The following is a 27,298-nucleotide window of genomic DNA, read 5'->3' as shown; positions in this document are numbered from 1 at the left end:
CAATAGCTGTGTTCGGTATATGTCCACTTTATATCACGATTTCCAATTGCAGTCGCGGCATGTATATTATAAAAAACATCAAAGTATGTATTCCCCAAGGCCGCGGGGCCTGTATAGACAAACACCAGAAAAAGTCAACCACCCATGATATATCTGAAGACAGTAGTTCAGACCGCTGTAGAAGTCCCCTTATCAGAAGACGACGACGTACTGGCATCCAACTGACGCAACTTATCCAACAAGAACCTCTCCTGTTCTTCCTGGCTCTTCTTTAAATCAACACCCCAGAACAGAATCAAAAAGCTGACAACACTCAACCCAAACAAGAAGTAGAATGGCAACGAGACATTGCCCGACGGACTCGCATCGATAATTGCACTTGAGACGATGGGACCAATAAAAGATGAGGTCTTGCCGATGATGCTGAAGAGACTAAAGAATAGGAACTCGTGGCCGCGTGGTGTAACCTCTGAGATCATGATTTGCGAGTAGCTGTACCAGGGGCAGATGAAAAGACCGTAAAACGCTTGGTAGACCTATGGAATCGATCTAATTAGAGATTACTGCTCGTATTGCAGAGCGGGATTGACATACCCAGACTTCCCATGCATTGTGGAAGCCGAACTTGTCGGTCCAGATACCGATCATGCCCCAGCCATCAAGTAGGATGATTCCAACGGCAATGGTGTTGAACATGGTTTTGGTTCCGAGCTTGAAGCGCTGCTGGATTGTCCAGAATGCGTATATGCCAACCGCCTAAGAGAAATCTGTCAGTCTGTATCAAAATCGCTCAGGAAATTAAAGCCCACCTGTGCAGCAATACCAACAATAAGCAGATATGTCAGTTCCAGGGTATTATAAGCAACGATGCTATTCTGCAAAGTTGAAATAACAGTCACAGTGGTATTGAGAGAGTCTCCAAGTAAGAAATAACCTATTACCAGTACCGTTAGCTCCCAATAACCAAACAACAAACATGGTAGAACACAAAGTCTTACCAATCAGATAGAGGAGACTCTGCTTTAAATGCCAGATCTGCTTCATAGCATGCCACAGCTGCCACATGCCTGCAATGAGAATAGACCGTTTCCCAGGGTCTTGACCGGGACGGCGTTTCTCAAGAACAAACCACGGAATCGAGACGAGCAACCACACGCCGGAGACGAAAGCAATCAGCACACTCAGCCCCCAGTTGTTATTGTTCTCGCTATCATTGACATTCAACCCGAACATGATTCCCACAATAATCGCCAAAATAAAAATTTCCGCAACGGACTGAACATAGAAAGCAACATTGGCCAGTTTGCTGCGCATCATGGTGTCCGCATAGTCGTATTCATCACGAGTAATCTGCCCCGCCACATATGCGTCGGCCTTTTCCTTCAATTCGAGGGAGTTGCGCGCCAATCCCGGAAATGCAGCGGTCCAGAAAGTGAGTGTGGTCTGATAGGCGATCAAACCGACCATATATAGACCGACTGCGACATGCCATTTGTCCGAGGTATGGACACCTAACCAGCCAAAGCCGATGGCGTAGGCAATAATGGACAGCGCGATCAAGATGTTGGGTCGCCAATAACCGAAATCAGCGAAACTGCCAATTACCAGGAATACCACGACTTGGATCGCGAAGGATATTCCATTTGAGAGGAGCACGATGCTGTTGACCGTGCGTGGTCTGCCTATAAAGTCGAGTAGTCCATCGGAAGGGGCTGCTGCCTGGTAGAGCAAGTTTTGAAAGGCAGTTGGCGCGAAGTCTAGAACGGGTCAGTTTCTGCTTCCAATTGCGAATTGAGATCCTGATTGAGAATGCGGATAGACCCACTGAACAGTGACAAGCCATTATTTCCAATGTAATAGCTGCAATCGCGGTGTTTAGTTTCCGCACATGGTCAATTCAACGATCCACGCACGCATAATAGGCCCAGATTTCCATCCGGGTGGTGCGGTATCTCTCGTCGAATTGATCTGGTGCAGTTGGCTGGTCGATCTTGTTTGGAAGACCATCCACCTCCACAGTGGAGTGGGCATCGTCTTTGTGCTGATCCCGGTCCATGACTGAGGAAGAGAGAAGATGGAGGGACCAGAAAATGAAGAAGAAGAAAAAAAATCGACGGAACGGGACGAGTTAAATGAGCAACAGGATTAGCCCCGCGTGTCAAACCCTCATCTTAAGAACCAGTTGCATTGCAATCAAAGTGCCGATCACGATAAACTGGATTTGGTCAGACTGGACTATATCGCGTCGGGTCTAGTACTAAGTCAGTGCTTGACTGCTTTATCTTGTCCTATAAGATCGTCAGATTTCTCAGCTTCCGCATTTGGTGGCTTGCTTTGGTGGCTTTTGGAAATAGACACCTGATCTCTCAGGCCAACAGGGCAAAATTAACCTAACTAGGTAGTTAGTTCCAAGATTACGAACTGTAGTCCAGATATCCAACAACTTGATTGTCAACGGAGCTAAGTCGGGATGACAACTGGATCAGTCTCGGGGAGACTCGCTTCGGCTCATGGAGCTTTCCAACTGGGTACAACAAGCCGGACTACAGTTTTTCTTTGTTGACTTTGTCCAACAGCCCACAATAATTCACCTCGTATATCTGCTTAGGCCGACAACGGCGGGGAGAAAGACTGGGGTACATGCTTATTTTAGTTTGGTGCGAGGTGGACAAGGACCAGATCGAAGATATTCTGCCCTGTACCATCTTTTAATCGAGGGTATGTGCAACCTCCGAGCAGCGTTCGCGGCAACTTCATCCAGATGATATGTTTCAAGATGCCCGAGAACATCAACTGGCAAGCTCTGCGAGATGCCTGGCAGTTGCTCGTCAAAGCCAACCCTATCCTTCGCACAAGAATGGTGCGTGTTAATGCCGAAGGATACTATTAAACTGTAGTATAAGAAACGGTGTCCATGGAAAATGAAGATAGTATCGGTCAAACTCTCGATATCTGGGGCATTGGAAAGCGAATAGTGCAAATCATGGTTTTGAATAACCGCACCATGAACTGCATGGGCTTTCCCACTCACCATGCCATATACGACCGTCATTCAATCCACGAGATCTTCCGCCAGTTTGACGGTGCGTACCATGATGCCAATCCCTCACAGAACCCCCTAAGCCGTTCGTTCAATACTACAACGATATCAATAAAGGGAATCACTCGACATGGGTTGAAAAGCTACGCGATTTCAAGGGACCACTATTTCCCGATCCCTCGCTAGCACCCGAAGGACATACGATCCTAACCGACGCCAACCTTCAATCCATCATTCCAAGAGGCCCCCAGCATTCCTGCTTCACCGTTAGCAACATGTTTCGTCTCGCCCTGGCACTTACCCACGCTCGCCAGACTGGATCTCTAGACGTGGTCTTCCACGCCGGAGTATCCAGTCGAGGAATCCCCGTCCCAAACGTCCGGACGCTAACCAACCCATAGTACAGCACCATTCCCGTGCGGGTGAATCTATCTTCCCAAATGAGTGTCCACGACGCGCTACAGACCATACAAGGCCATGCCATGGAAATGCTTCCTCTCGAGCCGTCCGCAGTCAACAAGATTAGCACAACAAGTCCTGAGGCTAAATTGGCGTGCCGGCCATCCACTTTGTTAATTGCATACCCCGAAGAAGACGCGGGATTCGCCGGGATCTTCTCGAGTGTTTTGCCATTTGATTATTCTCATGTGAATTTAGTATTCATTTGTTGTGATCTGCTTTCCGGATAGCCGTTCAATTACTATCAAGGCCCATTGCACAAAGCTTCTAGAAATCCATTGTAGACGCTTCAGGTATGTTATTATCCTATTCTAACACTGTTGATTTAACTCCGGGGACAGAGCTCTAGTCAACTACGTCCTACAAAATATGAGGTAACTGCAGTGTCTTTGTGGGCTCATATTCCATCAATAGCCTAGCCTACATCCGTCTTCCACTCTAAGGGTTCATGCATATCGCATGTCATATATGAGCAGAACTCAAACATCCCATCACTAAGCGAATGAAACAAAGGCTACTCGGACCCAACGATGCTGCGAGATGAACTTCAAATTGTTACTTTTGATATAACGTACGAGGAAACCATGTGATAACTTATATAAGTATAATTCTTTTAAGTGTAATCTTTAAACAATAGGTAAACAAGAGTAAGAAAATATTACATAAAATCAGCCGATCACCGACCATCAAATGACAGACTAAGGTGAGTGAGTATCATCCAACCAATCACTCCGAATCGCCCAAGGAAAATGACATGCTTAGAAGGTGAAAGCAAGGGCGAGAGCAGCAACGAGGGCACCGGCAGCGGAGCCGGCGACACGGGTGGCAGAGCTGAGGCTCGGGGAGGCGGAGGCAGCGCCAGAGGAAGAAGAGCCGGAGCCGGAACCGGAACCAGAGGTAGAGGATCCTGAGCCTGAGTTGCTGCCACCAGTGGCGGTAGCGGAGGAAGCAGAGGCAGAGCGAGAGGCAGATCCGGAAGCAGAGGCAGAGGCAGAGGCAGAGGCAGAAGCGCTCTTGGACTTGGGCTTGGTAGAGGGGCGACCGGTCACAGCGGCGGAGGAAGGAGCGGCAGAGGAGGCGCCAGCAGGGGAGCTGGCGGGACCAGAGCCGGAGCCAGAAGGATCAGAGCCGGAACCCGAGTTGGAGCCAGAGCCAGAGCCGGAGCCAGAGGCATCAGAGCCGGAGCCAGAGGCATCAGAGCCGGAAGAGGCAGAGCCAGTTGCGGAGGCAGAAGTGGCGGAAGAAACGAAGCCGGACTTCTCGGCGAGACCGGGGCCGGAGGTGCTGGAGGAACCGGTGGCAGAGCTGGAAGAGGTGGAGGCCTTGCAGCTCAGGTCGTACAGAGGGGTGGTGTCGGTGGAGGAACCAGTGACACCGAAGCTGGGGGCGGTAGTACCGGCATCCTCGAGAATGTACCACCAGGTGTTGGTGTTGCCCAACAGAGGGCAGGCAACCTCGTCCCAGTACTGCTTGGCGTTGGCAATGCTGGCGACAGCCTGGTTCTCAGTGGGGCCAGTAACGGGCCAGCCAGTCTCGGTGATCCAGACCTCCTTACCGGCAGCGACAGCCTTGGTCTTCTCAACGCCCTTGTTGAAGAGGGCCTTGGCATCGTCGATGGAGTTGGGGTCAGTGTTCTCGTAGTAGGGGTATCCATCGAAACCGAGCCAATCGACGGCCTGAATGACGGCAGAGTTGGAGCCGTTGGTCCATGAGTTCCAGGTGTCGACGTGGCCAATGGGGGCACCGCTCAGGGAAGTGCCGGAGATGGCGGAGCGGACCTGGTTGATGTGGTCAACAAGCTCGGCGGGTTCGACACCGGGACCGGCATTGGACTTGACACCAATGACGGAGTTACGGTAAAGATCCTCACTGCCAACGGAGATACCGACGACCAGCTTTGTGAAGTCATCGCCGTAGGTGTTGATGGCGGATGTGAGGGCAGCAATCTCGTTGCTCATGCCACCACCGGAAGCCCAGAGACCAAGGAGAAGGGTAGTCTTCTCCTTGATAGCGGCGGGAATGGCCTCAATGGGGCCGTTGGTTGTGCCACCCTGAATCATGGTGTACAGACGGGCACTGGTGAAGGCATTGTCGGTCCCAACGAGATTCTTAGCAGTTGCAAACTCGGTCTCGTAGTCGGTTTGGGTCTTGACGCTGCCATCAACCTTGGTGGCACCGTAGTTGAAACCCTGAGAGATGGCGTCGGAGGTAGCGACGGCCATCGCGAGGGCAAGGAATTGAGTGGAACGCATTTTGAATGTTTTAACGAGTGTTGATAGTCAAGATAAATGAGTAGAAGATGAAAAAGATAACCTGGAGTAAAAGAATGTAGCCAGGGAAATTCTAGGAAGACAAAAGATGAGAATAAAAGTGAAAGTGGAAGTGGAAGTGGAATTGGGAAATGCAAACGGAAGAGAAGTAACCCTCTAAAGCCCTATGAAGACCGAAAAGCAAGGTCGGTTCTAGCCATGAAAATTCAGTCTAGATTCCGCCACAGCGTAGGTCTGTGGATTTGGTGGGTCAGAACACGTTGGCTTGTCCACTTTAACCCTGTTTCAAACCCTCCGATTGGCTGAGCCGATAGTTGACTGATTCCAAAAATATGCGTGAGCTGTGGGGCTTGATGAATCCATGGATCCCGAGGCTGCATTCGATGATTTTGCCCGATCTCCCCGGATATTTCCATCCGACTTGGGCGTTTCTCCCACCATTCTAACATTGAACTTGAATAAAATTTGCTCATTTTAATTTGTTGCATTTGGTACACAATGTAGTGGGTCGTAGACACCTTAGAGTACTCCGTAGGGAGTGCGGAGTACAAAGACCTTGTCTGTGCCCAAACGGAATATGACAGAGACACCCTAGTGGAGAATCGGTGTCATTGCATGACCGAGTCCATTTCCTGGAAGGTTCCATCAGGGGCCTAGTAATCTCTCTCCAGGGCTATACACCGGTCTATTATTAACCAACCCCTTTTTAAGCTCAACCCTTGATAGATTGATGATCGGCCGGTAGGGGGCATCATGACGTCCTATTTGTAGTCTATGTTGTACTCTGTTGTTGTACTGCCGTTATCGAGTCTAGATGCCAAACAACAGCATTTAATATTTGTTGTTTTCTGTATGCCATTCTAGGGGAATTACCGTTCCAACACATGCAGATAACTCCTTACCCTATATTATATTTTGATCCAATCACACCCATTAAAATACATTGTAGTTCGGAATACTCCGTATCCTTGCCCAAGTCGACATTGACTGATCAGACTTGTCAAGATGAACAGAATTAGTTTGGTAGCTCACACACTTTGTGTTAGAGATCAGCGTAGCTTAATGTTTTACCCGGTGATCTTGGCCTTGTCGATCTTGTTGAGGCTTGATTGCAGGTATTTCGATTCTATGTGGTGGGCTGCTGACAGGAAAATAGTCTGTAGAGAATGGTTATTATCTTCTTGTGGTTACTTTTGCGAAACTATTGATCTGGAGGCTTTGTGAAGGATCCATGATTGTAGTAGTGCCAATGGTGTGATGCTTTTTAGGATTGAAAAGTAGCATGGTGTCATGATTATTCCAAGAACGGAGTAGACACATTTAATTTCCATGTCATCTGTTCCTTTGACTGTCTACGGAGTAGTTCATCTCTTAATAGATATATTTTTCATCTACTTCGTATCTGCTGAAATGGATGGATTATATTCTTAGATTAAGGGGCCTCAGTGTCCGTATGTACCCAACACTAGCCTTTTAGGCCCTCCCCCCTACTATCACTTCCAAGGCCCAAATTCACATCATAGCCTCGCATTGAATTAAGTGATTGATAGTCCAACACCAATTTGTAGTTCATCAATATTTGGCTCTATGCATTTTCATTGTGCTATATTTAGCAATTTGTCAGCTATCTGCGATAACTAACCAACCTGGAAGTGGGGTAATAGTTGTCCACGGGTGCAACATGAAAGGTATCTTAAGTTATCTTTTCCTACGTTAATCTGAAAGTATGACAATCACTAAGGAACGGGTTCAAGAGGTCTTGAACAAAACTGCTCTCCGTTCTCGGGGCCCAGGAGGTGCTATCGCTGTTGTCAAAGATGGCGAGGTCATCGGCCAGCGTGTCTGGGGATTCGCCGACCTAGACCAGCGGATTCCCATGACAGCTCAAACGCAAATACCCATCTGTTCAATTACTAAACAGTTTGTGTGTGCGTTATTGATTGACCTAGAGCGCAATCCAACTCCGACATTAGCTGCAAAGGGTGATGTCCGCAAGCAGCTCTCGGATCATCTCACCGAAATACTAAGCCCGGAGCTCACTCGTGACGGTGAACTGACACTTGATCGGCTATGCGACATGCAATCTGGTATGCGCGACTACTGGGCTATGACCACACTGTGGGGGTCCAAGCCCGACGACGAGTTCCTGATAGCCAGAGACTGCGGTCCGCTGCTTGCCCGAACCAAGTCATTCCAGTTCCAACCGGGAACGGAATTTTCCTACTGCAATGTCAACTTCCACATACTCGCCCGAGTGATTGAGCGAGCTACTGGGGAGTCTCTTAACAAATTGCTCGAAGAGCGAATACTCCGACCGGCTGGTATGAGCACGGCATTCCTTTGCCCCAACACCGCACATCACCCACCCCCGTGTGTCGGGTATGAGGGCGACGAGCAGCACGGTTTCACAGCGGCTATCAATAGGATGGAATGGTCTGGTGATGCTGGACTAGTAGCTTCACTCACTGATATGATTGCGTACGAGAAGTATCTCGATCGCTGCTACGCTGATCCACAAAGCTGGTACCACACCGCTATTGCTGCTCCGAAGTTCAAAGATGGTACTCCTGCAAGGTACCGTTATGGCCTACGTCACACTGACATTGGGGGTGTGAACACGATTGGACATGGTGGGGCGTTGCGAGGGTATCGACTGCACCGGCGACACGCACCAAGCGAGCGCTTCTCCGTCGTCGTTATGTTTAACAGTGAACCCGGCGCATTCAGCCCCATTGACATCTTCCGAGAGCTCTTGGAACTACCGAAGCCCGTGACAGCATCCGTCCAGCCGGCCGCGGATTGGGTCGGCGCGTTTCTTGATCAAGATACTCAGCTGTCGATTGTCATCACCAAGGGCGCACGGGATGGAGAGGTGGCCATCAGCTACGATGGGTCTGCCGACCCTATCAAGCTTAGTACACCGAATCATGGGAAGTCTGACTCTATGGTCGCGACGATTGATGGAGATTTGTTGAGTATTCATCGCGTGGGAGATAACCGGATACTCAGTGCTCGGCGTATTGTCCCGAAGGAATCAGTCCTTAAAGGGACTTCATTCCAGGGTATCTACCACTGTGCCGAGGTTGAGTCTACCTTCCATTGTATTGGCGAGGACGGCGTGCTATACGGTGCGTTTGATGGATATCTGGGTCAAGGAAATGCAACTCCCATGAAATATTTGGGAGATGATGTCTGGATTTTGACTTGTCCACGTGGTTTGGATGCACCAGCTCCGGGAGACTGGACCATTGCCTTCTCTCGGGATGAGCATGATGCAATCCAAGGGTTTACGATTGGTTGTTGGTTGGCCAGGAAGGTTGACTTTGTGAAGAAAGCCTGAGGCATCAATTCTTCTATTCTAGTATGGGAGAAATTATACAGCAATTCCGAAATCGTTGATGGAATATCCAATTATTCAATGCCATCAAGTGGCCATCTCGCCTTCGTGGGAGCGAAGAAAATCGAAAATCATCTGAGTAAAGAATGTTGTGATCCTCGATCCAGGCGACCTTTACCTCCATGGCAGGAAAGCTCTGATGGGGAAGGATGGTCATATTCAGCTAAGCTAGGAACTACCTAAAAGACGAACTGCGAAGGTGACCTGGCAGCTGGCAGGTCACGGGCCTAGGAGGGTGACACACCTCCCCCTCTCTCCCCAATAAGCGTCTACGCGACATTAGGGACACGTCAGATAGTAAAAATGGAATCCATACTAGCCTTTTCTCTATCAACGTTTCAGAAGTATCCGAGCTTGGGCTTAGGCTATCAAGCTCTACCTCGTCGGAAGGCAGGTCATCGTAGGACATACCGCCGTCGTCACCTTCGTTTTCAGACGCGTTGTCGTCGCCTTGTTCTGCTGGAACGATATCACCAGACAGGCTGATATGGTCGTCTAGTGCAGCCAATTGTGGGGCGTCTTGCTCATAGGACATATCGGGGTCGGACTCCTCAATGATCTCAGGGTGCATAAAACCGAAGGGGTCACATGGCCAGTATGTAACGAAGTGTCCATACGTTTTGATGGGCAACGACCCATGTGGCTCCACGTGATTCAGGGTGGCGCATTGGAGGTTCCTGGCCTGCTCCGCGTGGTCTTGTAGTATGGCATCTTTATCCTCTCTAGCGGCTTCTGCAGCCTGGAGAATGGCCAACAACTCGCGGGAATGCATTACATCTCTGATCTGACGGAATCTAGTCGCTCTACGGGCCAGAAATTTTCACTCCACCGTGACTCATGATCAGCATATCTGGTAACTTCCCTTGAAATCTGCAAAGCAGACATTCAACTGCTCGGATGTGAAGACTGCACTCAAGATCCTGGAGAGCAAAACGAAAATAAGAGTCATTCATAGAACCCCATATTTACCCGAAACATAAAGTCACCCTCTGTGTCCTTTGCCAGTTCTGTAGCTCTCTTCTGTCGGTCCCTCGAGACGACGGGCTGTTTCCGTCGATGAGGCACCAAGAGTACCACCTCATCTCAGCTCATTTGGTGTACAACTCATAGATGTTCGCGCAAAGAGTGGGCTGCTGCCAACCTACTATCGCATCCCTCTTTTGGGCATGCGAAAGGACGTTGTTCTTTCGGTTTCTGGACAGTCTGCAACGGCGCCAGCTCGCGGCTCTCTTCGTCATCTTATGGACATGAATTATGTGAGTGCGTGTTGCGTCATATATAGAGAAGCGCTTTCCACAGGATGTAATTGGCATACGTTTGCGCGTTTGACGTGTTTTTAGCGGGTTCCCAAACAAGAGCAATAACCCCATAGATAAAAGTCTAGGGGTGGAAATAGTTTTGAAAATGTAGAAAGGGAGGTAAGAAAAGAAGATGACAGTGTTACGACAGAAGAGAAGAAAGCGGAGTGGATGATTTTGAGTCGCACCTTCCTCATATGCATATGTTAGCCACTTTACAAGATCGAAGAGAATGAGGGAAATGAAGTAAGGAGTAAGAAAGAAAACAATAAAAGACAAAGGAGGAATTGGGAATGTCAAATATTTTAGAGACGAGCTTGAGATCGAATGAAAGCTACTCCAGAGAAATCTAGCATCTTGTTCTTGGCCAGATAATCTTCCAGGATGACCGTTTGGGCTTGATTCGTTGCTTGATTCAATTTCAGCTCGGTTAAATTGTTGAGCCACCGAGGCTGTTGGTCTTTTCCGATACAAGGCAACTTCCCCCTTTTGTTTTGTACCGGCTTGCTGAGGGATCCATGGATGGAATCTAGCTGGGCTGACTGTTAGCCAGGTTAAGTTGATTCATTCCCTCTTGATTGAGCCGGGCCCAGGTAAGAAATGACAGGCTTAGGATTATCCCGACTCTTTGGTCCTCGACGATGACCAGTTGAATTCCCTTTGCAACTGATTCCGTAGTGAGCAACGGCCAGCGTGTGGATGTGACCTTCGGTTTACATACAGAAAAGTGATTTATTAGTTGTTCAGCCATGGATGGACAAAGTAAGCATTCGGTGATAGCTCAATTTACACATGGCTATAGGAGGTTCATCTTTCGTCAGAAGAGTGTTCGAGACGGGAAGTTTCCTCTCCCGCCGTTTGTCTCATAGAAGCTCGTAGGCTGCATGGAGACAGGGAAACTATGGTACAGCGTAGTCTGCGCTGTGTTGGCTTGTTTTGGTACAAGGAGCGGAGATAGTGATAAATGATGATGCCCACAAGCAGGACTGGGGTAGTTGATGGCGTCCTGGAATTCTGGGCTTTAATTTGTGCAGACGTGAGAATTTGAGATGGATGGGGACTCGTGGGGGGAAAGAGGAAGAGGGAAAGAAGACCTCGTCACAAAAGCATCAGTCTCACACCTGATACCTTTGGCATACAATTTTAGGCAATTGGAAATTCATCGCACCGACTTATTATATCAAAGTCCCAGTCGTATTCAGTGCGTACAGAAAAATATATACATCAACAGTCATTGCTAGCAGGCGCTTTTCTGCATGCTTAATGCTCAGAAACAAAGATACCGGCCATACCCATGCCCTATTCAAAGCAATTAGTATTTCCTAAGATTGAAGTCATGATAATCAGAGGTAACTTACAGTGCCTACACACATCGAAGTCACGGCAACTCGCTTATCCTGTCGACGCAGCTCAGACAGAGCAGTGACGACCTGGCGTGCACCAGTGGCGCCCAGAGGGTGACCAAAAGCACTTTGAAACATCAGCATGGTATCAATCAAATTTGGTTGAAGATCACTTACATAGCACCACCACGTGGGTTCACCTTAGATTCATCCAAGCCCAGCTTGTTGACGCAGTAAACACCCTGTAATGACGTTAGTCTTGCACAGTACATAGTCACATACTTGTTAGCTTACCATTGAAGAAAAGGCCTCGTTAATCTCAAAAATATCAATATCATCCTTGCTCAAGTTGAACTTGTTCAGGATCTTGGGAATGGCAAGGGATGGGCCAATACCCATGATTCTGGGCTCCAGACCAGAAACGGTAGCACCACAGAACTTGGCAACAATGGGTTGACCAAGCTCCTGAGCGCGCGACCGCTTCATGAGAATCAGCGCAGCAGCACCATCAGTAATTTGACTGGCGTTACCGCCAGTGGTAGCACTAGGGGCCCACTGGGGGAAGGCAGCGCGGACCTTGCCGAGGGACTCGGGGGTAGTACCGTAGCGAATGCCGTCGTCACGGTCAACGACGATATCCTTAACCTCACCGGTCTTGGGGTCCTTAATTTGAGTCTTGACAGGGACGATCTCGTCCTCGAGCCAACCGGCCTTCTGGGCGCGCTCAGCCTTCTGGAAACTGTTGGCAGCGAACTTGTCGTGCTGCTCGCGCGAGATGTTGAACTGGTTCGCTACATTCTCCGAGGTCTGACCCATGGGCTGGGAGTTCTGGGATGCGATCGGGTGCTTGGTGATGCGCTCGGACATTTCGGGGGCGCCGCCGTCGGCGTTCTTGCTCATGCTCTCGGCTCCAACTGCCACTCCAACATCGATGGATCCAGCGATGATTTGGTTGGCGATGTTTTGCACGGCCAGGAGACCGGAGGAGCAGAATCTGTTGGCGATGGAGGCCGCTGCTGTTACGGGATAGCCTGCTGCCAGCACGGCGGAACGGGCGACATATGCGGCGCCGGGGCAGAGGACGTTGCCAACGCAGACATCTTCAACAAGGTTGGGGTCCAGGTTGGATTTCTCGCGAACGGTCTGTTTGATCAATTAATTACTGCGATTTTTTTCCCTAGTCATGGTGGGGAAAAGTACTGTGAGCAGTGAGACGAGGAGGTCATCCACGGTGGTATCCTTCAATCCACCCTTGCGGGCCTTGGTGAGCGGCGTGCGGGCCAGATAAGTGATAACCTGCCAATTGATTTAATTATTGCAATTAAGGAGTTGTAGCTGTAATCAGCAACATACCACATCATCTGGGTTCTTGGCCAGAATCCTTTGGCGGGCCGAGCCAGGAGCTGCCAGCTGGTTGGCGACGGAGCTTAGACGTTGTTGTGGTGAAGACATTTTAGGGAATCAAGAAGAATTATGAAGCTGAAAACAAAAAGAAGGCTGACCGTTTTATTATCCGGTGATCTCCTTCAACGGGCTCAAAAAGAACCGCGGCTTCTCCAGGCTCTTCTCCACCCCGAGCCGAGTAGGACTTCATCGTCCTCAGGACACAATTTGAGCCGACTGGAAGTGCCGGGACTTCGGTGGTCACACCGTGTATGATACCGTTATTTTGCGTTCCTCGGCCTGTAATGGGATGCTGTGATTGGTGGATTGGTGGTATCAAAAACGTTTCACGGCCCCACATGTACATTGGCAGACTTGATCATGATGGGAGTATATTGATAGAGGCATGGTGAAGTCGAGAATAGTCTTATATCTTGTCTTTAATACCTTGATGTGGCCTCATTTCTCGAGAGAAATTCTGTAGCTCTAGAATAACCGTGGACCTTCAAAACCGGGGAAAGCTCAGCCAAGCCTTACCGGGGAGAGAAATATGGGGGATTTCCCGTCAAAAGACTCCACTGCGAATTATGGCCAATGTAAAGGGGATATTGGTTTTATTGTGTACGGCAGATCGAGTCTGGCTAGCATCCGTCATCAGAGCCCCGAGGCCTGGGGGATCTTTATATCCGTCGCCATGCCAGTTGCCGAGAGCTTCGGAATTTCCACTAGGCAGAGAATAGACGATACTCCCCTCGTTGCAAAAGAAGCACTGGTTTTGTCGAGAAATTGAATTCTTGTGCTTGAATTGATAAGAACCATTTTGACTGGAAAGAACTCAGCCTTCTCTGTCGCAATGGACATTTTCTCTGAAGTCGGCGCGCCTGCTGTGGCCATGGCATCCGCCTTGTCGGTGGCCGCCGGTGCTTATCTCAATGCAAAGCTTGCCATCGCCACTGACCTGCGAACAATTTACAGCGATAAGGCTGCCGCGAAGCGGTTAAACGAGCGTATCGCTGAACTCGACGACTCAACAACCATCTACAAGATACTCGAGCGGGCGGTGGAGGTGGAAGGACGAGCTGCCACCGATGCGCTCTGGTTTGAGCAGAAGACGTGGTCATACAGCCAGCTGAAAGACTGTCAGTATCGTCCTTTTGTTGGTAGAAAGCACTGAATCTGATTGCTAATGCGCCTGTCTGCAGTGGTCGACAGAATGGCTGCTCTTTTGAAGAGCCGTGATATCAACCCCGGTGATACAGTAGGTGTTTTTACCACCAACTCACCGGAGATGGTCGTGACTGTGTATGCTCTGTCAAAATTGGGCGCTGTGGCAGCAATGATCAACACCAACCTGCGAGGTTTGTGAATCATTCAATTCCAGTCCACGAGAATTGACCGCTGACACCAGTGACAGACGATACTTTCATCCATTGTCTCAACGTCTCCGGCTCCAAATTAATCATCTCAACCGCAGATCTATCTCAACACGTCTGTGCCGACCTACCACACTTCACACTCAACTTGTATTCATTCGAAGGTACCGAAACAGGCTCAATCGAGCTCATCACCTCTAAAACCTTGCAGCAATTCTCCCCATTAGGACTTGCAGCAGCCAAGCGCAGCCCCAAAGACCTCTCTGTCCTGATCTACACATCAGGAACAACCGGAAAACCCAAAGCCTGCGCGATCCGCAACATGCTCACCCTGATCACCTCCACCCCACTCTCAGCAGACGCCAACAACCCCTTAAAGTACCAGCCATTCCGTGTATACTCCCCTCTCCCCCTCTTCCATGGCACAGCCTTCTTCATGGGCCTATGCGCCGCCATCGGCAATGGAGGCACATTATGCCTTGGACGAAAATTCTCCGCCTCAAAGTTCTGGAAAGAAGTGCACGACTCAGACGCAACCCGTATCCTGTACATTGGCGAGTTATGCCGGTACCTTCTCGCGACGCCCCCATCACCCTACGACCAGGACCACAAGTGCATTGTGGCAAGCGGTAACGGGCTGCGTGGGGAGATCTGGGAGAAGTTCCGTAAGCGCTTCAACGTCCCTGAGATCCGTGAGTTCTACCGCTCAACCGAGGGAGTCGCCAAATTCGATAATCACGGTGTTGGAGCTTGGGGTGCTGGTAAGGTCGGATTTTCAGGGCCTATCCGTCGGTTCTTGGAAGATGACACTTTCATCGTCAAGTATGATACTGATACCGAGATGCCGTACCGGGATCCTGTCACTGGGCTCTGTGTGAGGGCTGCGCTTGGACAGGAGGGTGAGGCAATTGGTCGCGTCCGGGACCGTGGTACGCTGATTGAGTATCTCGGTAATAAGGGTGCCACGGAAGAGAAGCTTCTGCGTGATGTGTTCCAGAAAGGGGATTTGTTCCAGCGGACTGGTGATCTGGTCGTTCAAGATGAATCTGGGTGGGTGAGGTTCCAGGATCGGGTTGGTGACACTTTCCGCTGGAAGGGTGAGAATGTTAGTGCGGGAGAGATTCGGGACCATATTTGCCGGATTGAGGGTGTACATGATGCTGTGGTATATGGGGTGAAGCTGGGCGGGTATGTATTGTGACCATCTTGCTCTTTTTTGTTTGATGAGATCGCATTGCTGATGGTCTCTACCAGGTATGATGGTCAAGCTGGAGCCGCTGGTATCACGCTAGAATCACCAGCAGCTGAGACAGAATTGATGTCGACCTTGTACAAGGAGCTTAAGAAGAAGGGTGTGCCTTCATATGCTCTGCCTCGATTGGTCCGACTCACTGAGAAGTAAGCGTTCCCTTGATTCCAATAATTTGGCCGTGACGCTAATCGAATCATAATCTCAGGGTTGCCACAGGTGTCACTTTCAAGCAGGCTAAAGGTGACTTAGCAAAGAAGGGCTGGAACCCTCGTCAGGACTGTGGCGGCGACATTTTGTACTGGTTGGACAGCAAAGAGTATCGGAGGTTGGAAGAGCAAAGTTGGGCAGAGATTGAGAGTGGTAAAGCCAAGATCTGAGCCTTTACTTTTTATAATGTACCCAATGCTTGCCCCTTTTGTTTATCAAGCATATAGAGACCCAGAGTTTTGGAGTGAACATCAACCATATTCCCGAAACCTAGGCGGCCGACGATACTACTAACTACTAGTACCTACATGTACCTAAACATCCACTGTCCATGTGAACACAATACGCTGATAAGGTTGCAGTAGGTGGGTCCACCTGCCCAAGCGGGTCTAAAGGATCATCATGGATTAGTGGGGCCCGGGGTAATATGGAAGGTTATTTCTAGCTAGTAGTACTAGTATAGCCCGAGCAGTGCAGTAGTTAAGAGTAAAATTGAACTTGTTCTTAACTGGCCGTAACCTAGACTTGATTCCCTTGGAACCAGAGTCCGCGGTCGCTTTCACTCCTGATCTGGTCATAGGATTTGGCACATATAGTCTGGATATCGGTATTTCCCAGCTTGAGGTGGAAATTTCGTAGATAAAGTACTTCCGCCTTATAGGGCTTTTCGAATATTCGACACCACCGAGAGCACTGTGGGTGCCTAGCTGTGACTTTGGTGCGCGTTATAGTAGCATTATCATCAAAATCGGTAACGGCACGGCGTCTCGCAATGTCACCGGCGGCTGACTTGGTGCCGGCTTCTCATGTCATAGAAATGAAGAAGCAAGTATACCTTCCCCTAGGACAAAGTTATACATTAAGAACAGTTTTGTCTACAATTGCGAGTGTAGCGGAAATGCTTGACCAAGAGAGCAAAGGAAACACTCCATTATTAGAATCGTGCACTCCCACACATGTAGTAATATAGTATACTAGCATTGTATACTCGGAAACATTATTATGGGGGTTGAGGATACTACCGTGTGAATAAGTAAAGAGGCATGGATTTAATGAACAGTTGGTTGATTGAGGACATACCTGAGGCTACTTAAGCATGAATGCAAGTTTTGCGATCCGTCAAACTTTGATACCTAGTAGCTTACGAGATGAGTCAATCAATTTAAAAATTGAAGCCACAACTCACAGCGGGATATGGAGGATGATAAGTTGATCGCAGTCGATAATGTCCGGCCCGCTAGGTCCACTGGCTCATTATGCCAAAACTGCACACTCTTCGAGATATAGAAGGCCTGAATTGGAATTATCTTACGCTTTGTGAGCAACATGGGAACCCAATTTAATACCTGGCAAATGTGGTTCACCATCACTGTTATCATACTTACTAGTGCACGCTATGGATGACGTGAAAAATCGCCTGCTCGAGGTTTCGTGTCCCGACCTACCCCCCGCAGCTATACATCCAGGATATCACCGCGGGAGAGGACCATTTTTGGGGAATGTATACCATTCGGATATTATCTCAGTTCATCATTTACATCTCCACATAATTGACAACCATACGGGCAGCTTAAGAACTAATTAGGACAGTTTCTTGAAGCTTAGAACGGATATCGCTTCAAAAATGAGATGATCGACCAAATTAATTCCTGGTATGCCCAGGTGGTGCAATCTGATGCCCGTCATTCCAAGCAAGTTCGGATGCCGACCTCGGGATCGATCATTGATAAGGAACTGCAGTATAGTGGGTCAGATAAACTCCCCACCCATGTTGGAGGATGAGATGAATGTTCTCAGTAGAACAAGAGACTACAAACTCATATAGAAAAACATTTTCTCATGATAGCAGGGATTTTCTATCCCTCAGCCACACCCTGCAGGTACACGAGGCGTACAACCATGGGGCGACAGAAACGGTATAGATCTGCCACTGTGATCACGTGTGGAGGCGTCATCAAGTGACATCTCTTTCTCCTCACCCCAACTTCTATCTCCGCCTCTTAATCCCAACCCCACACCGTCTCTGAACTAGAAACCACTCTTTTTGTGATATTCGACTGCACATACCCTGGAGATCTACCGTCTGCGTCCATTCTCCCGACCGAACTACGACCGTCACAGCCATGAAGTTCTTATCAGCCGCCAGCCTCTTGGTTCTTACTGCTCCTCTTGCAAACGCAGCCGCATTCTCTATCTTTGATCCCACGCAGGCTTCACTGAAGACCAACGATAATGAGGAGTTCCCAGTCAAGGGTGAAAACCCCTTGCAGTACTGTGCCAAACCAGACAATTACAAGATCGAGATCGAGTCGGTGGATCTGGCACCCAACCCGCCTCTACCGTATGTCATCCACGAAGAGTGTTCTCTGAATGTAGTAGATTTCACTGGCTAACATTGTGGTGATAACAGAGGACAGAAGTTGACAATCTCCGCCAAAGGTACCTTGCTCGAGAGAATCGAGAAGGGCGCTACCGTGAACCTGGAAGTGAAGTGGGGTCTCATCACTTTGATCAAGCAGACCGTCGACCTATGCGACGAGCTTAAAAATGTGGACCTGGAGTGTCCCTTAGAGAAGGGTGAGATGATTTTGAAGAAGGAGGTGGACTTGCCCAAGCAGATCCCACCGGTACGTTGTGTTTACAATCGTTTCAGAGCCAAACAAGCAGCTAATGTCCTTTTTACAGGGAAAATACTCCGTTCTTGCCGATGTTTACAACAAGGAGCAGAAGCAGGTCACTTGCCTCAAGGCGGATGACATCGTGTTTCACTTCTAATCCTGTCTAATATAGACATTGCTTTGCATCCACTCACCAGGTGGCATCTCTCGATTTGCTGGACTGTCAACGTCATTAGCTTATATGCTTGACTCGTGGGCCAAACATCCGCAATGCTCTTTTCCATGCCCTTCTCATGATTACTTCACTATTCGCATCTGTTGTTTCAAGTTCTATAACGCTTTGCAGTACATTCAGATATCATTTGGACTTTCTCATTCCTACGCTCTTTGCATCTGTTATCCTTTTCTACAGTCATCTGTATGAACCTTAACGGGTACGACTGTAGACTTGACAGATGCTCTGTCTGTGGCTACAATATACAATCACGTCATCTCCACTGACCAGGCAACGTATGTTGAATAAATTCCGTATAGTCACGAAGAAAATATATGTAAAGGGTATATGAACTCGTTCCAATTGCGTTGGGTATCTTCCCTATCTGATATTTCCATGTTTTCTCCCCAATTATACTCAAGCGCCGAGATCATCAATTATAGGACCGCAGGAGTTGTGTAAATCCTGGAGGCAGAACGGCGAATCCAATTCGCCATTTCCCGGCTAAATGACAAAGACAAAGATCCATGTAATACAAGCTTACTCTCCAAACAAGCGGCGGACACGCTTGAGGACACTGTCCTTCTCCGGGTCGTAGGGGTGGTCTTTGCTGGGGATTTCGAGGACAGCTGGGAAAGGATCGGCGAATGCGTCGACACTATGGCGGATGCGTTCTGCGATCTGAGGTTCAGGCACCCGTTAGCGGTATGTAGGCAACGAGACGCGAGCGCTGTAACTATTTAGCGCAATATATGGAGAAGCAACTCACATGCTGGTTAATCAAGAGCACGGCAATGTCTTTCCTCTCCTGGGTGAAGTTCTGGAAGGCCCGTTCGATCTCCGAGGTCTCGGTTTTGGAATCAACGACAAGGAAGTTTCTCTGGGAGTTTGGTGGTTCGGTGACATGCTGTAAAAAGAGCCAGTACGTTAGGATGGCTTTTCATATAAATGCCATAGAGACGTGACATAGATAGAGTGGTGAACAGTATCATACCCCGATGCCTGCCAGCAAAAGACCAGTAACGGAGCTGCGTAATAGGTTGAGCTAGGTCAGCTGGGCACGATCTTTTCAGGATAACCATTTCAGAAAAAGGGTCTTTACTCTTCATCACCAATGACAGCAAGGAATTGCCGCTCCTGGGTACCGAGTTAGCGATCGGAGGTGTTCATTCCATTGACTCGATATCAAGTACCTTGTACGTTGCGGCCGATGCCGCCATGATGAGGGAAAAGAAAAGAAGGACCTGGTATTTCTGAGATACACAATCTTCGAACTGGTAGTTCGAGATGGATCAAGTAAATGACAGATCTGGTTCAGCTGTCCGTTGATCGCCGTGGTTATCGCCGGGAGCTGTGAATTACGTAAGCTGATGCAATTTCTCAGACTTGTTTACTCCACGGCTTCATTGTCCGCAAAACAATCGTGGAATGACCTTTGACTCAACCACCCCTCACATTTGATGCCCTTACATTATCTTCTTGATTAGGACGAAGCTGCTGAGGAACAGCTTCCGTCTACTACGACCCCATCCTCCGTCATCATGCCTCGACTTGTACGCCGCCGCCCGCTCTCCGAGCGCATACTCTCACACCTGAATCCATACGACTTTCTGCTTTGGCTTTCTGAGGAATTTGAAGGCGGTGACTGGGACCAGCTGGAGAAAACCTGGGCTTTGCCTATCGGTATTGCGCTCAATGTGATATTCCTCATTGCGCGAGCAAATAGTCGGTCCGGTGGTAGTAAGGCTTTTGACGATGTGTTCGGCGACGACAATGGCACATCCCTGCGTGGATGGCTTGTATGTTACTATTCTCCCGTCTTTATACCTCTCATGTTACCTACCTATTCGTGAGATTCATGGATGAAAAGCTAATCGGCCGTGATTTGTTTACTTAGGCCTCATTCATCGTCCATTTGATGGCCGTTGCCTCTACAGCCAATGCTATCTACACATTCCAAAAGAAGAGACACTATCGCCTGTTTGAGAACTCTATTGATAACAATCCGGCGACACCATCAGCACATCGTGTACGCGTTGACTCAAGCCCGATGATGCCGTCTCCCCTGCGATACATTGCCAAGGCGCTATCAACAGAATCAGCACACTCGAGAGCCCACCCCGATGCCCAGCGAGATGTCTGGGAGCTTGCAATTTGGGATCCTTCGCCACTTTGTCTCCGACTCTTTTGCCTGTTCAGCCCAGGGCACGTCTTGGTATACTGGCTGTTCCTCCCGACACAGCTTTCCGATCCACGCCCCAGCGTGACGATTGTGACAACGATCGTTCTGACAGTTCTTCTGTCTGTTCAGATGTCCTTCCTCTCTTCTTCTTACACACAACAAGCAAAGGACCAGAAGGTGGTACACAAAGAGGTCTTCAAAGAATATGACACGAAATATGTACAACCTCGGACACATCCCTTGATGAGAGATGTTGGCACCCAGTTCTCGGATCCGTATGGTGAACCACCAAAGACCGAGGACGAGTGCAACAAGGTTGAGACCTACAGCCCGGCCCACATCATTAACCGCAGTTTTAAGACCAGTCCCAACCCTAATTACCTCAAGCACGTCGACCCAGAAGGTTTCACCCCGGTCCGCCAGCCGACTGCATCTACTCCGATCTCCTCTGTATTCCAGGGCCCGCCAACCAACACCCCGAGCATGTCTCGAGATGGCTCGCCGATGACTCGAGGCACCAGCCGCACAACAATGCGACAACCGCAGTTCCGATCTACTGCAACAACAACCGGTGATGGAGGAAGCCTCGGTGTTTACAGTCACGCAAACTCTCCACTGAGGAAGTCTGCGACAACTTCATTTGACCGCCGCTTACAAAACAACGGAGACTTTGTTTACAAGGAGCGTGGCACAACTCCCTTGATGCGGAGCTCTAGTCCGCTGAAAAGAAGCAGTGTACCGGGAGGAATGAACCCAGGTGGCCCAGCCACCATCAATAGATCAGATAACCTCAACACTCGCCGAGAAACGGGGAGGTTCTAAGACGAATGAATGACCAAATCCCATTTCCACAAGCATGAAACGTTGCCGACCCAGATGCGTCACATGCGCAGTTTCCTCCAAGGCATGCGTGGTAATAACGCGATAGCAGCACCCTTCGTACATATATCCCATTATTAATTGAGGCTATACCCGATACAACTTTACATTTGAGGTTTGTTTCATGGTATTCATGCACGTTCGCCACGCTGGGGAATGCAAGCTGCTGATCTAGGGCAACCTACCGAAATTGGTGCCCATGACCTTTCTTTTGTTTCCGATCGCTCGATGTTAGTCCCTGATTGGATTGACTTGGTTATTGTATTCAATTCAGTTGGCAGTCAGCTTGCTTCGGAGTTCTCAAGTTAGAGTCCACTACGTCCACGCTGTGATCTAGATATCTGGGTCGCGCTTTCTTTTCAACGTTCAGCCCTCGCAACTTCCATGAACAGATATGCAAATGATGCAATTCATTTTTAAAATGTGGGACTGAGAGGAAACTGCCATTCCAGATGGCGGCAGGACATTTCAAACAGCATTCACCCCAGGGGTTGGCATTCCTCATCACCGACCTAGCATTCCGACAAGCGGCACATTATTCTTACGCGTTATGAGCGCGATCACCTGTGAAGATCTTTCAATAGCCAGTCTTTTTGGATCGCCCCGCTCCTCTGGATCTATCATATCCTTCGACAGCCGCCGACCGATATAGACCTTTGCTCAGGAAAACCAGCCCAGGGAAAGACGACTCTCTCCTCGCTCCTACACGGCATGGGCTAGGACAACTATTCACTGTGCTATGCCCGTAGCATTTGCAACCCCGACCACAATCGCTTTCAACCTCAACCCAATATGGACAAAGCTCATGTCAAATTGCCCGATGGACACCTTGTGAATCTCTCACCACGACCTATAAGCCAAAGTGCCTACAAAGCGTACCGAGTCGAGTACAAGCGCTCGACAGAGCTCTCGGCAACACCTCCCCCTCGATACCTACAAGAAGCAAGATCACCAGAATATGCCATTGCAGGAGGCGCATCGGGGAATATCTCTCAACTGCCAAAAGCTACCAAGCTGCCGGTCCCGAGGGCTCTCAGCGAAAGTCGTAACAATGATTCGAGTCAAACGCCTAGTCCCACCGCACTTCCTAAACTGAGCCCAGCCAGCCACCCCTCGGGACGGCTCGGTGAGCAGTCTAGATCATTGGACAAAGGTCACGATCAATACTGGAAGAAAATCCGGGACAAATTGGAGGACTCGCCGTTGTTAACAAGACGTGCCAGGAGCAAGGAAAGTGACAATACCCAATCTCCTAACTCGCGCATATCATACCACCGCAGCAGGCTTCCCGCCAGCACTAGCCAAGACCAAGCAAGATTCCGGGCTGATAATAAACCATCCGGCCTTCCGAGTCCAAGCACTCTCAATAGCAGTCCTGCGCAGGGGTCGAGGAACGATGCTTCCACCCCCCATCCTGTGGACAGCCAAAACAAATGGCGGAAGCAAGACGACCAATGGGTCATGGATGTTACCGAAACCACGCCCCAGAAATCAGTGAGAACAGACGCGACGACTGATTCCAGCCCTGGATCTCATCCTTCCGTCTCGCCAGTGTCCGCCGAGGACAGTTCGATCACCGACTGGGAAGACCGATTCGTTGTGAATATGCCAACTGCAAAAGATCCCAATCCGCCAACGATGACGGCTCAACAAATTGCTGAGTATCAAAGAAGCATTGAACGGCTACGCCGGGACGGCGGGCAAATGGCAGATCCGGACACAGTGCCTAGTCGTAACGTGTCTCCCGAGATCAGATTCAACCCTGGCGAACAACGAATCCAGAGCCCAAGGGGGGTCAACACATATGACGGGGCGTACGACAAACGTCAAGCGCCGATCTTGTCACAGGAGCATTTCCCATCGCCGCAGCCTCAGCAAAATGCTCAGCCGGAGCAACTTTCACAGCCTCAGCCCCAGCCCACGACTGCGTCGCAACGTCAAGTAGCTAACCACTACTACAGCCCGGATGAAATCGGGTATAATCGGATTAGCACAATTTGGGAGGAATCGCCCGCAAAACCGAAGGAGAAGCGACACCCTCAAAACGCCGACGGGTCTTTTTTAGGGTGCAGGGAAATATCCGGGGAGAAGAATCCAGACGAAATTCTCCGGTTCGCTTCCCCAGACGATGCCAGTCTGCATCCACTCCCATTGGCCCTGGGTTCCAAGAACAAACAGAAGGTGCCAAAGGAAATGAGGAAAGCGACAGACCGACAAACTACCCACAGAGTCGAGGAGACCGTAATCCTTCAAGAAGAGCGACCACAAACTTCTCAGAATTCGAGACCTGCCCAATGCTCGAAGCCGTCAGCCATGTACCAGGATCGGAGTTGCTCCCAGAACCCATCTCCAATTTCCCGGACGAGGTCCCAGGACTCGAGCAAGGAGAATTACCATTTTACCAGCAGTACACCAGAGCGGTCCGGAAGTCTGGAAGAAAATCGGGGGGACGACGATCTGTTCATTATCACACCCACTATCACACGCACTATGATTCCCACACCCGACAAAAAAGCATCTTCGCCAAAGCCGCAAGGGTTGCGTCGTCCTGGTGGCACAAATCACACAGTCACCGCCGAGGCTATCAAAGCCGTTCGGGCAAAGGCTCAGATGATTTCCACGCCATCGGGATTGCGGCCCGGGGGACCCAACATGAATATCAAGCCAACAGGGCGTACCTTGACAACTTCCCAAACGTTGCCAACCAACAGCATCTTTCAAGACGACGAGGGTCGAAACCAAGATCATCCGCAAGATCGCAATCCAGAACGAGCAGCAGGTACAGCGTCGAGTACTATCCGTGGCTTCATCCGTACCTCCGGGCTGGCCAGATCACCTACAGATAGCATTGCTACGATCCTGCGCAACCGGACCGAGTCCCTCCGTACACGCGCCGAGTCTCTACGGAATGGTTCGGGGTCACTCCAGCGTGCAAACCAGAAGCAATCGCCAAGTCCTCAACCAATTCTTCCGTCCAGGGACAATTCGGAATCATCACGATCGGAACGGTCATTTCAGTCTGCCAAAGAAACCCCACCGGTCACGGCAAATAGGCCTGCTTCGCCGCCAAAAATCACCACCACGGAAAACAAACCAGAGGAAAACAAGCAACCTTCCTCACGACCACCTACACCAAGCAAACAAATAACGAAAAGAGTGACCTTATCAGAGGAATCTCCTTCGTCAGCAAAACCTGACAAGCCACCTACATCAACCAAAAAGATTCCCGCACTAGCAAAGCCGTCCAAGTTGGATAAAACCAAGTTGGAGAAATTCTCCAAGCCTACAAAACCAGCCGCGTTTGCAAAGTCTTCTCCCTGGGGGAGAAGAAGCCCGATACTTCACCAAAAAGGGAAGAGCACATGAAGCCCCTGCCTCGTCTCCGTACTTCTGGTAAAGTTTTGGAAATCGCCGAGCTCGATGGGCTTCAGGTTGCGAGTCCCAAGGAGTCTCTTCAATCCAACATCACAGACGTCTCTGCCGATCTAGGTGACATGCACTCCGACGACAAGGATGATTCCAACGGCCAGGGACTCAACCCCTTGGCCTTTTCACTTCTTTTCAATATCCTTGTTGTTGCCGTCACCCAAGTGAATAAAGCTCTCCGAATGGGCACCGAGAGCCCTTACGCCAAATTTATGGTTAACAACACCCTGACCATGACTAGTCACTGTTGGCGTGTCTCCAAATGCATCTATGCCGCGGTGTCTCGCTACCAGGCCACAGGCGCCTGGCCCAAGCCTCGCAGTGATCAGGCTATCAGCCAGTTTATGGTGGAGCTTTTCCAAGCTATTGTGTATTTCTTGATTCTTGGGTTTGCAGCCATGCTGATATCCCGTACTGTTGGCTACGTTGTTCTCGTGAGCAGCTGGGTTGCATGGTTTGCTAGGCCATTTGCGTGGGTCTTCCAATGTGTTGGCCGTGCCCTGATAAATTAAAATTAGCTAGACCTTTAGCTGTATGCTTGTATAGGATTGTTTCTCTGGAAGTCTCGAAGTTGGAAGGAAGACCGTCGTTTTTTGTGCTTTCGAGTCTTTGTCGAGCGGTTCTACCTACTCACCTACCGAGTTTTCTTTCCACTGTATTCCTAGCTTATCATTAAAGGTCTCAAACTTGGATATTCTACATGCAACCATTTATCCCTGGATATGCCAATGTAGTAGTAGACAAAAACTTGCATTGATATTGATCAAGGGTTATACATAGAAAAGTCAGTTTATGCATTTTACCGCCTTCGTATACACCTAAGACCTCAAAAAGGACATCAGAGGGCGCCTATATATAACATCCCTAATACCATGGTCCAAATAGATCAGATTATTTTAAAGTCTTACGTTGTCAAGGGCAGAGACCGCAAAAGTGGCGGACTATTCTTGTATTCTTGACCTGAAACCGAGACAAAAGCTGAAGATCCCGAACACACAGTGATGTGCCTCGACTCTCCCATGTGGAAGAGGGAAATAAAAGAACATCTAACTTTTGTCATGTCCCCCAAATCCAGAATTCAATCTTGTATATGATATTCTCTCTCTCTCTCTATCGCTGTCAAAAAAAAACCAAAAACCAAAAACAGATCCAACTCCGTCATCCTGGTGTTGAATGGTCCTGTATGCTAACCCGGAATAATCTTGCAAAAGCAATGCAAAAGCAGAGAAAAGACAATGGAACTTGAACATAGAATGTCCATTTCTCAACCATTTTTCATGTGCGGATTTGCGTTGAGCAATCCTTTTTTTTCCAATTCATGCGAACAAAGTATCCACGCAGCCGAGTTTGCAACTCGGCATTTTGTGAGATAAGAGAAGCATTCAAGCAAAAAAGCAAGAACCGAAACAAGAGAAAAAGAAAACAGAAGGGAAAAGGCAAAGGGAAAAAAGCACGGCTGGGCTACTGCCACTGCGAGCTCTATGAATTGAAACCAAGCGCAGAAGAAAAAAGACGATAGGAACGGAATAGGCCGTAAAGGCAAAATTATGTTGAATTTTGTTCTTCTTTCATTTTTTTTGATTCTTCCATTCTTCTGGACTGTACTAGACCAAACAGAAAATATGACATAGTCCAGAAGAGAAGCACCGGGCCCGGAGAAGAATAGACCCAAATAAAAGAGAATCCGATCGACGAAGCGCCATTGTTAAAAGAGACGGGGTATCGGTACATTATGTTGAAATGAAAACGCTGAGGAAGAAATCGTTGAGAGGTCTTCAGTCGTGACGCCATAAGACATTGCAGGGGGAGCCCGAGATGTGTTGGAGTAGTTGTTTGTATGGGCTGTGTTATCGTTGAGATGAGTGATGTTGAATTAGGTATGTTGAGTTGGTGTTATGAGAGGTTTGCAAAGATGGCATACGACCGAGGTAGGAGGTTGAGGGTGTGAATGGATAAG

General features: G+C 49.1%; 11 protein-coding genes across 11 annotated transcripts; 6 read left to right on the top strand and 5 right to left on the bottom strand.

The window, feature by feature from the left end:
• Nucleotides 1–167: 167 nt before the first annotated feature.
• N7471_008844 (putative autophagy protein (Atg22)) lies at nucleotides 168–2,056 on the bottom strand (the record flags this gene model as incomplete). The annotated part of the gene is made up of 6 exons (XM_057281563.1): nucleotides 168–536; nucleotides 595–756; nucleotides 810–934; nucleotides 999–1,757; nucleotides 1,826–1,860; nucleotides 1,914–2,056. 6 exons carry the CDS (start codon nucleotides 2,054–2,056, stop codon nucleotides 168–170), a joined length of 1,593 nt encoding a protein of 530 aa, XP_057135823.1.
• An 858-nt stretch (nucleotides 2,057–2,914) lies between these two features.
• Nucleotides 2,915–3,441, top strand: N7471_008843 (uncharacterized protein; the record flags this gene model as incomplete). The annotated part of the gene is made up of 2 exons (XM_057281562.1): nucleotides 2,915–3,083; nucleotides 3,113–3,441. 2 exons carry the CDS (start codon nucleotides 2,915–2,917, stop codon nucleotides 3,439–3,441), a joined length of 498 nt encoding a protein of 165 aa, XP_057135822.1.
• Nucleotides 3,442–4,257: 816 nt separating this feature from the next.
• On the bottom strand, nucleotides 4,258–5,751 carry bgt2 (GPI-anchored beta-1,3-endoglucanase EglC; the record flags this gene model as incomplete). The annotated part of the gene is made up of 1 exon (XM_057281561.1): nucleotides 4,258–5,751. One exon carries the CDS (start codon nucleotides 5,749–5,751, stop codon nucleotides 4,258–4,260), a length of 1,494 nt encoding a protein of 497 aa, XP_057135821.1.
• A 1,744-nt stretch (nucleotides 5,752–7,495) lies between these two features.
• Nucleotides 7,496–9,109, top strand: N7471_008841 (uncharacterized protein; the record flags this gene model as incomplete). Its single annotated transcript, XM_057281560.1, has 1 exon — nucleotides 7,496–9,109. The coding sequence occupies one exon, from the start codon at nucleotides 7,496–7,498 to the stop codon at nucleotides 9,107–9,109; it is 1,614 nt and encodes a 537-aa protein (XP_057135820.1).
• A 284-nt stretch (nucleotides 9,110–9,393) lies between these two features.
• Nucleotides 9,394–9,938, bottom strand: N7471_008840 (uncharacterized protein; the record flags this gene model as incomplete). Its single annotated transcript, XM_057281559.1, has 2 exons — nucleotides 9,394–9,435; nucleotides 9,483–9,938. 2 exons carry the CDS (start codon nucleotides 9,936–9,938, stop codon nucleotides 9,394–9,396), a joined length of 498 nt encoding a protein of 165 aa, XP_057135819.1.
• A 1,786-nt stretch (nucleotides 9,939–11,724) lies between these two features.
• Nucleotides 11,725–13,259, bottom strand: N7471_008839 (putative peroxisomal 3-ketoacyl-coA thiolase (Kat1); the record flags this gene model as incomplete). The annotated part of the gene is made up of 6 exons (XM_057281558.1): nucleotides 11,725–11,763; nucleotides 11,823–11,934; nucleotides 11,985–12,049; nucleotides 12,102–12,950; nucleotides 13,008–13,103; nucleotides 13,161–13,259. The coding sequence occupies 6 exons, from the start codon at nucleotides 13,257–13,259 to the stop codon at nucleotides 11,725–11,727; spliced, it is 1,260 nt and encodes a 419-aa protein (XP_057135818.1).
• A 784-nt stretch (nucleotides 13,260–14,043) lies between these two features.
• Nucleotides 14,044–16,192, top strand: N7471_008838 (putative bifunctional fatty acid transporter/acyl-CoA synthetase (FAT1); the record flags this gene model as incomplete). Its single annotated transcript, XM_057281557.1, has 5 exons — nucleotides 14,044–14,329; nucleotides 14,393–14,548; nucleotides 14,605–15,751; nucleotides 15,818–15,961; nucleotides 16,021–16,192. 5 exons carry the CDS (start codon nucleotides 14,044–14,046, stop codon nucleotides 16,190–16,192), a joined length of 1,905 nt encoding a protein of 634 aa, XP_057135817.1.
• A 1,953-nt stretch (nucleotides 16,193–18,145) lies between these two features.
• On the top strand, nucleotides 18,146–18,797 carry N7471_008837 (ML domain-containing protein; the record flags this gene model as incomplete). Its single annotated transcript, XM_057281556.1, has 3 exons — nucleotides 18,146–18,363; nucleotides 18,433–18,649; nucleotides 18,708–18,797. 3 exons carry the CDS (start codon nucleotides 18,146–18,148, stop codon nucleotides 18,795–18,797), a joined length of 525 nt encoding a protein of 174 aa, XP_057135816.1.
• A 597-nt stretch (nucleotides 18,798–19,394) lies between these two features.
• N7471_008836 (H(+)-transporting V1 sector ATPase subunit F) lies at nucleotides 19,395–20,074 on the bottom strand (the record flags this gene model as incomplete). Its single annotated transcript, XM_057281555.1, has 5 exons — nucleotides 19,395–19,535; nucleotides 19,624–19,761; nucleotides 19,849–19,882; nucleotides 19,957–19,991; nucleotides 20,048–20,074. 5 exons carry the CDS (start codon nucleotides 20,072–20,074, stop codon nucleotides 19,395–19,397), a joined length of 375 nt encoding a protein of 124 aa, XP_057135815.1.
• A 321-nt stretch (nucleotides 20,075–20,395) lies between these two features.
• Nucleotides 20,396–21,858, top strand: N7471_008835 (Nur1/Mug154 family protein; the record flags this gene model as incomplete). The annotated part of the gene is made up of 2 exons (XM_057281554.1): nucleotides 20,396–20,653; nucleotides 20,752–21,858. The coding sequence occupies 2 exons, from the start codon at nucleotides 20,396–20,398 to the stop codon at nucleotides 21,856–21,858; spliced, it is 1,365 nt and encodes a 454-aa protein (XP_057135814.1).
• An 849-nt stretch (nucleotides 21,859–22,707) lies between these two features.
• On the top strand, nucleotides 22,708–25,853 carry N7471_008834 (putative NTP binding protein; the record flags this gene model as incomplete). The annotated part of the gene is made up of 2 exons (XM_057281553.1): nucleotides 22,708–25,214; nucleotides 25,268–25,853. 2 exons carry the CDS (start codon nucleotides 22,708–22,710, stop codon nucleotides 25,851–25,853), a joined length of 3,093 nt encoding a protein of 1,030 aa, XP_057135813.1.
• Between the last annotated feature and the right edge of the window lie 1,445 nt (nucleotides 25,854–27,298).

This window comes from Penicillium samsonianum, assembly GCF_028829775.1.
Source record: "Penicillium samsonianum strain IBT 33392 chromosome Unknown utg000004l_segment0_segment0, whole genome shotgun sequence".
In the NCBI taxonomy this organism is placed as follows: Eukaryota; Fungi; Ascomycota; class Eurotiomycetes; order Eurotiales; family Aspergillaceae; genus Penicillium; species Penicillium samsonianum.
Note: the sequence above shows the minus strand (reverse complement) of the source record. Positions and strands in the feature narration are given on the sequence as shown.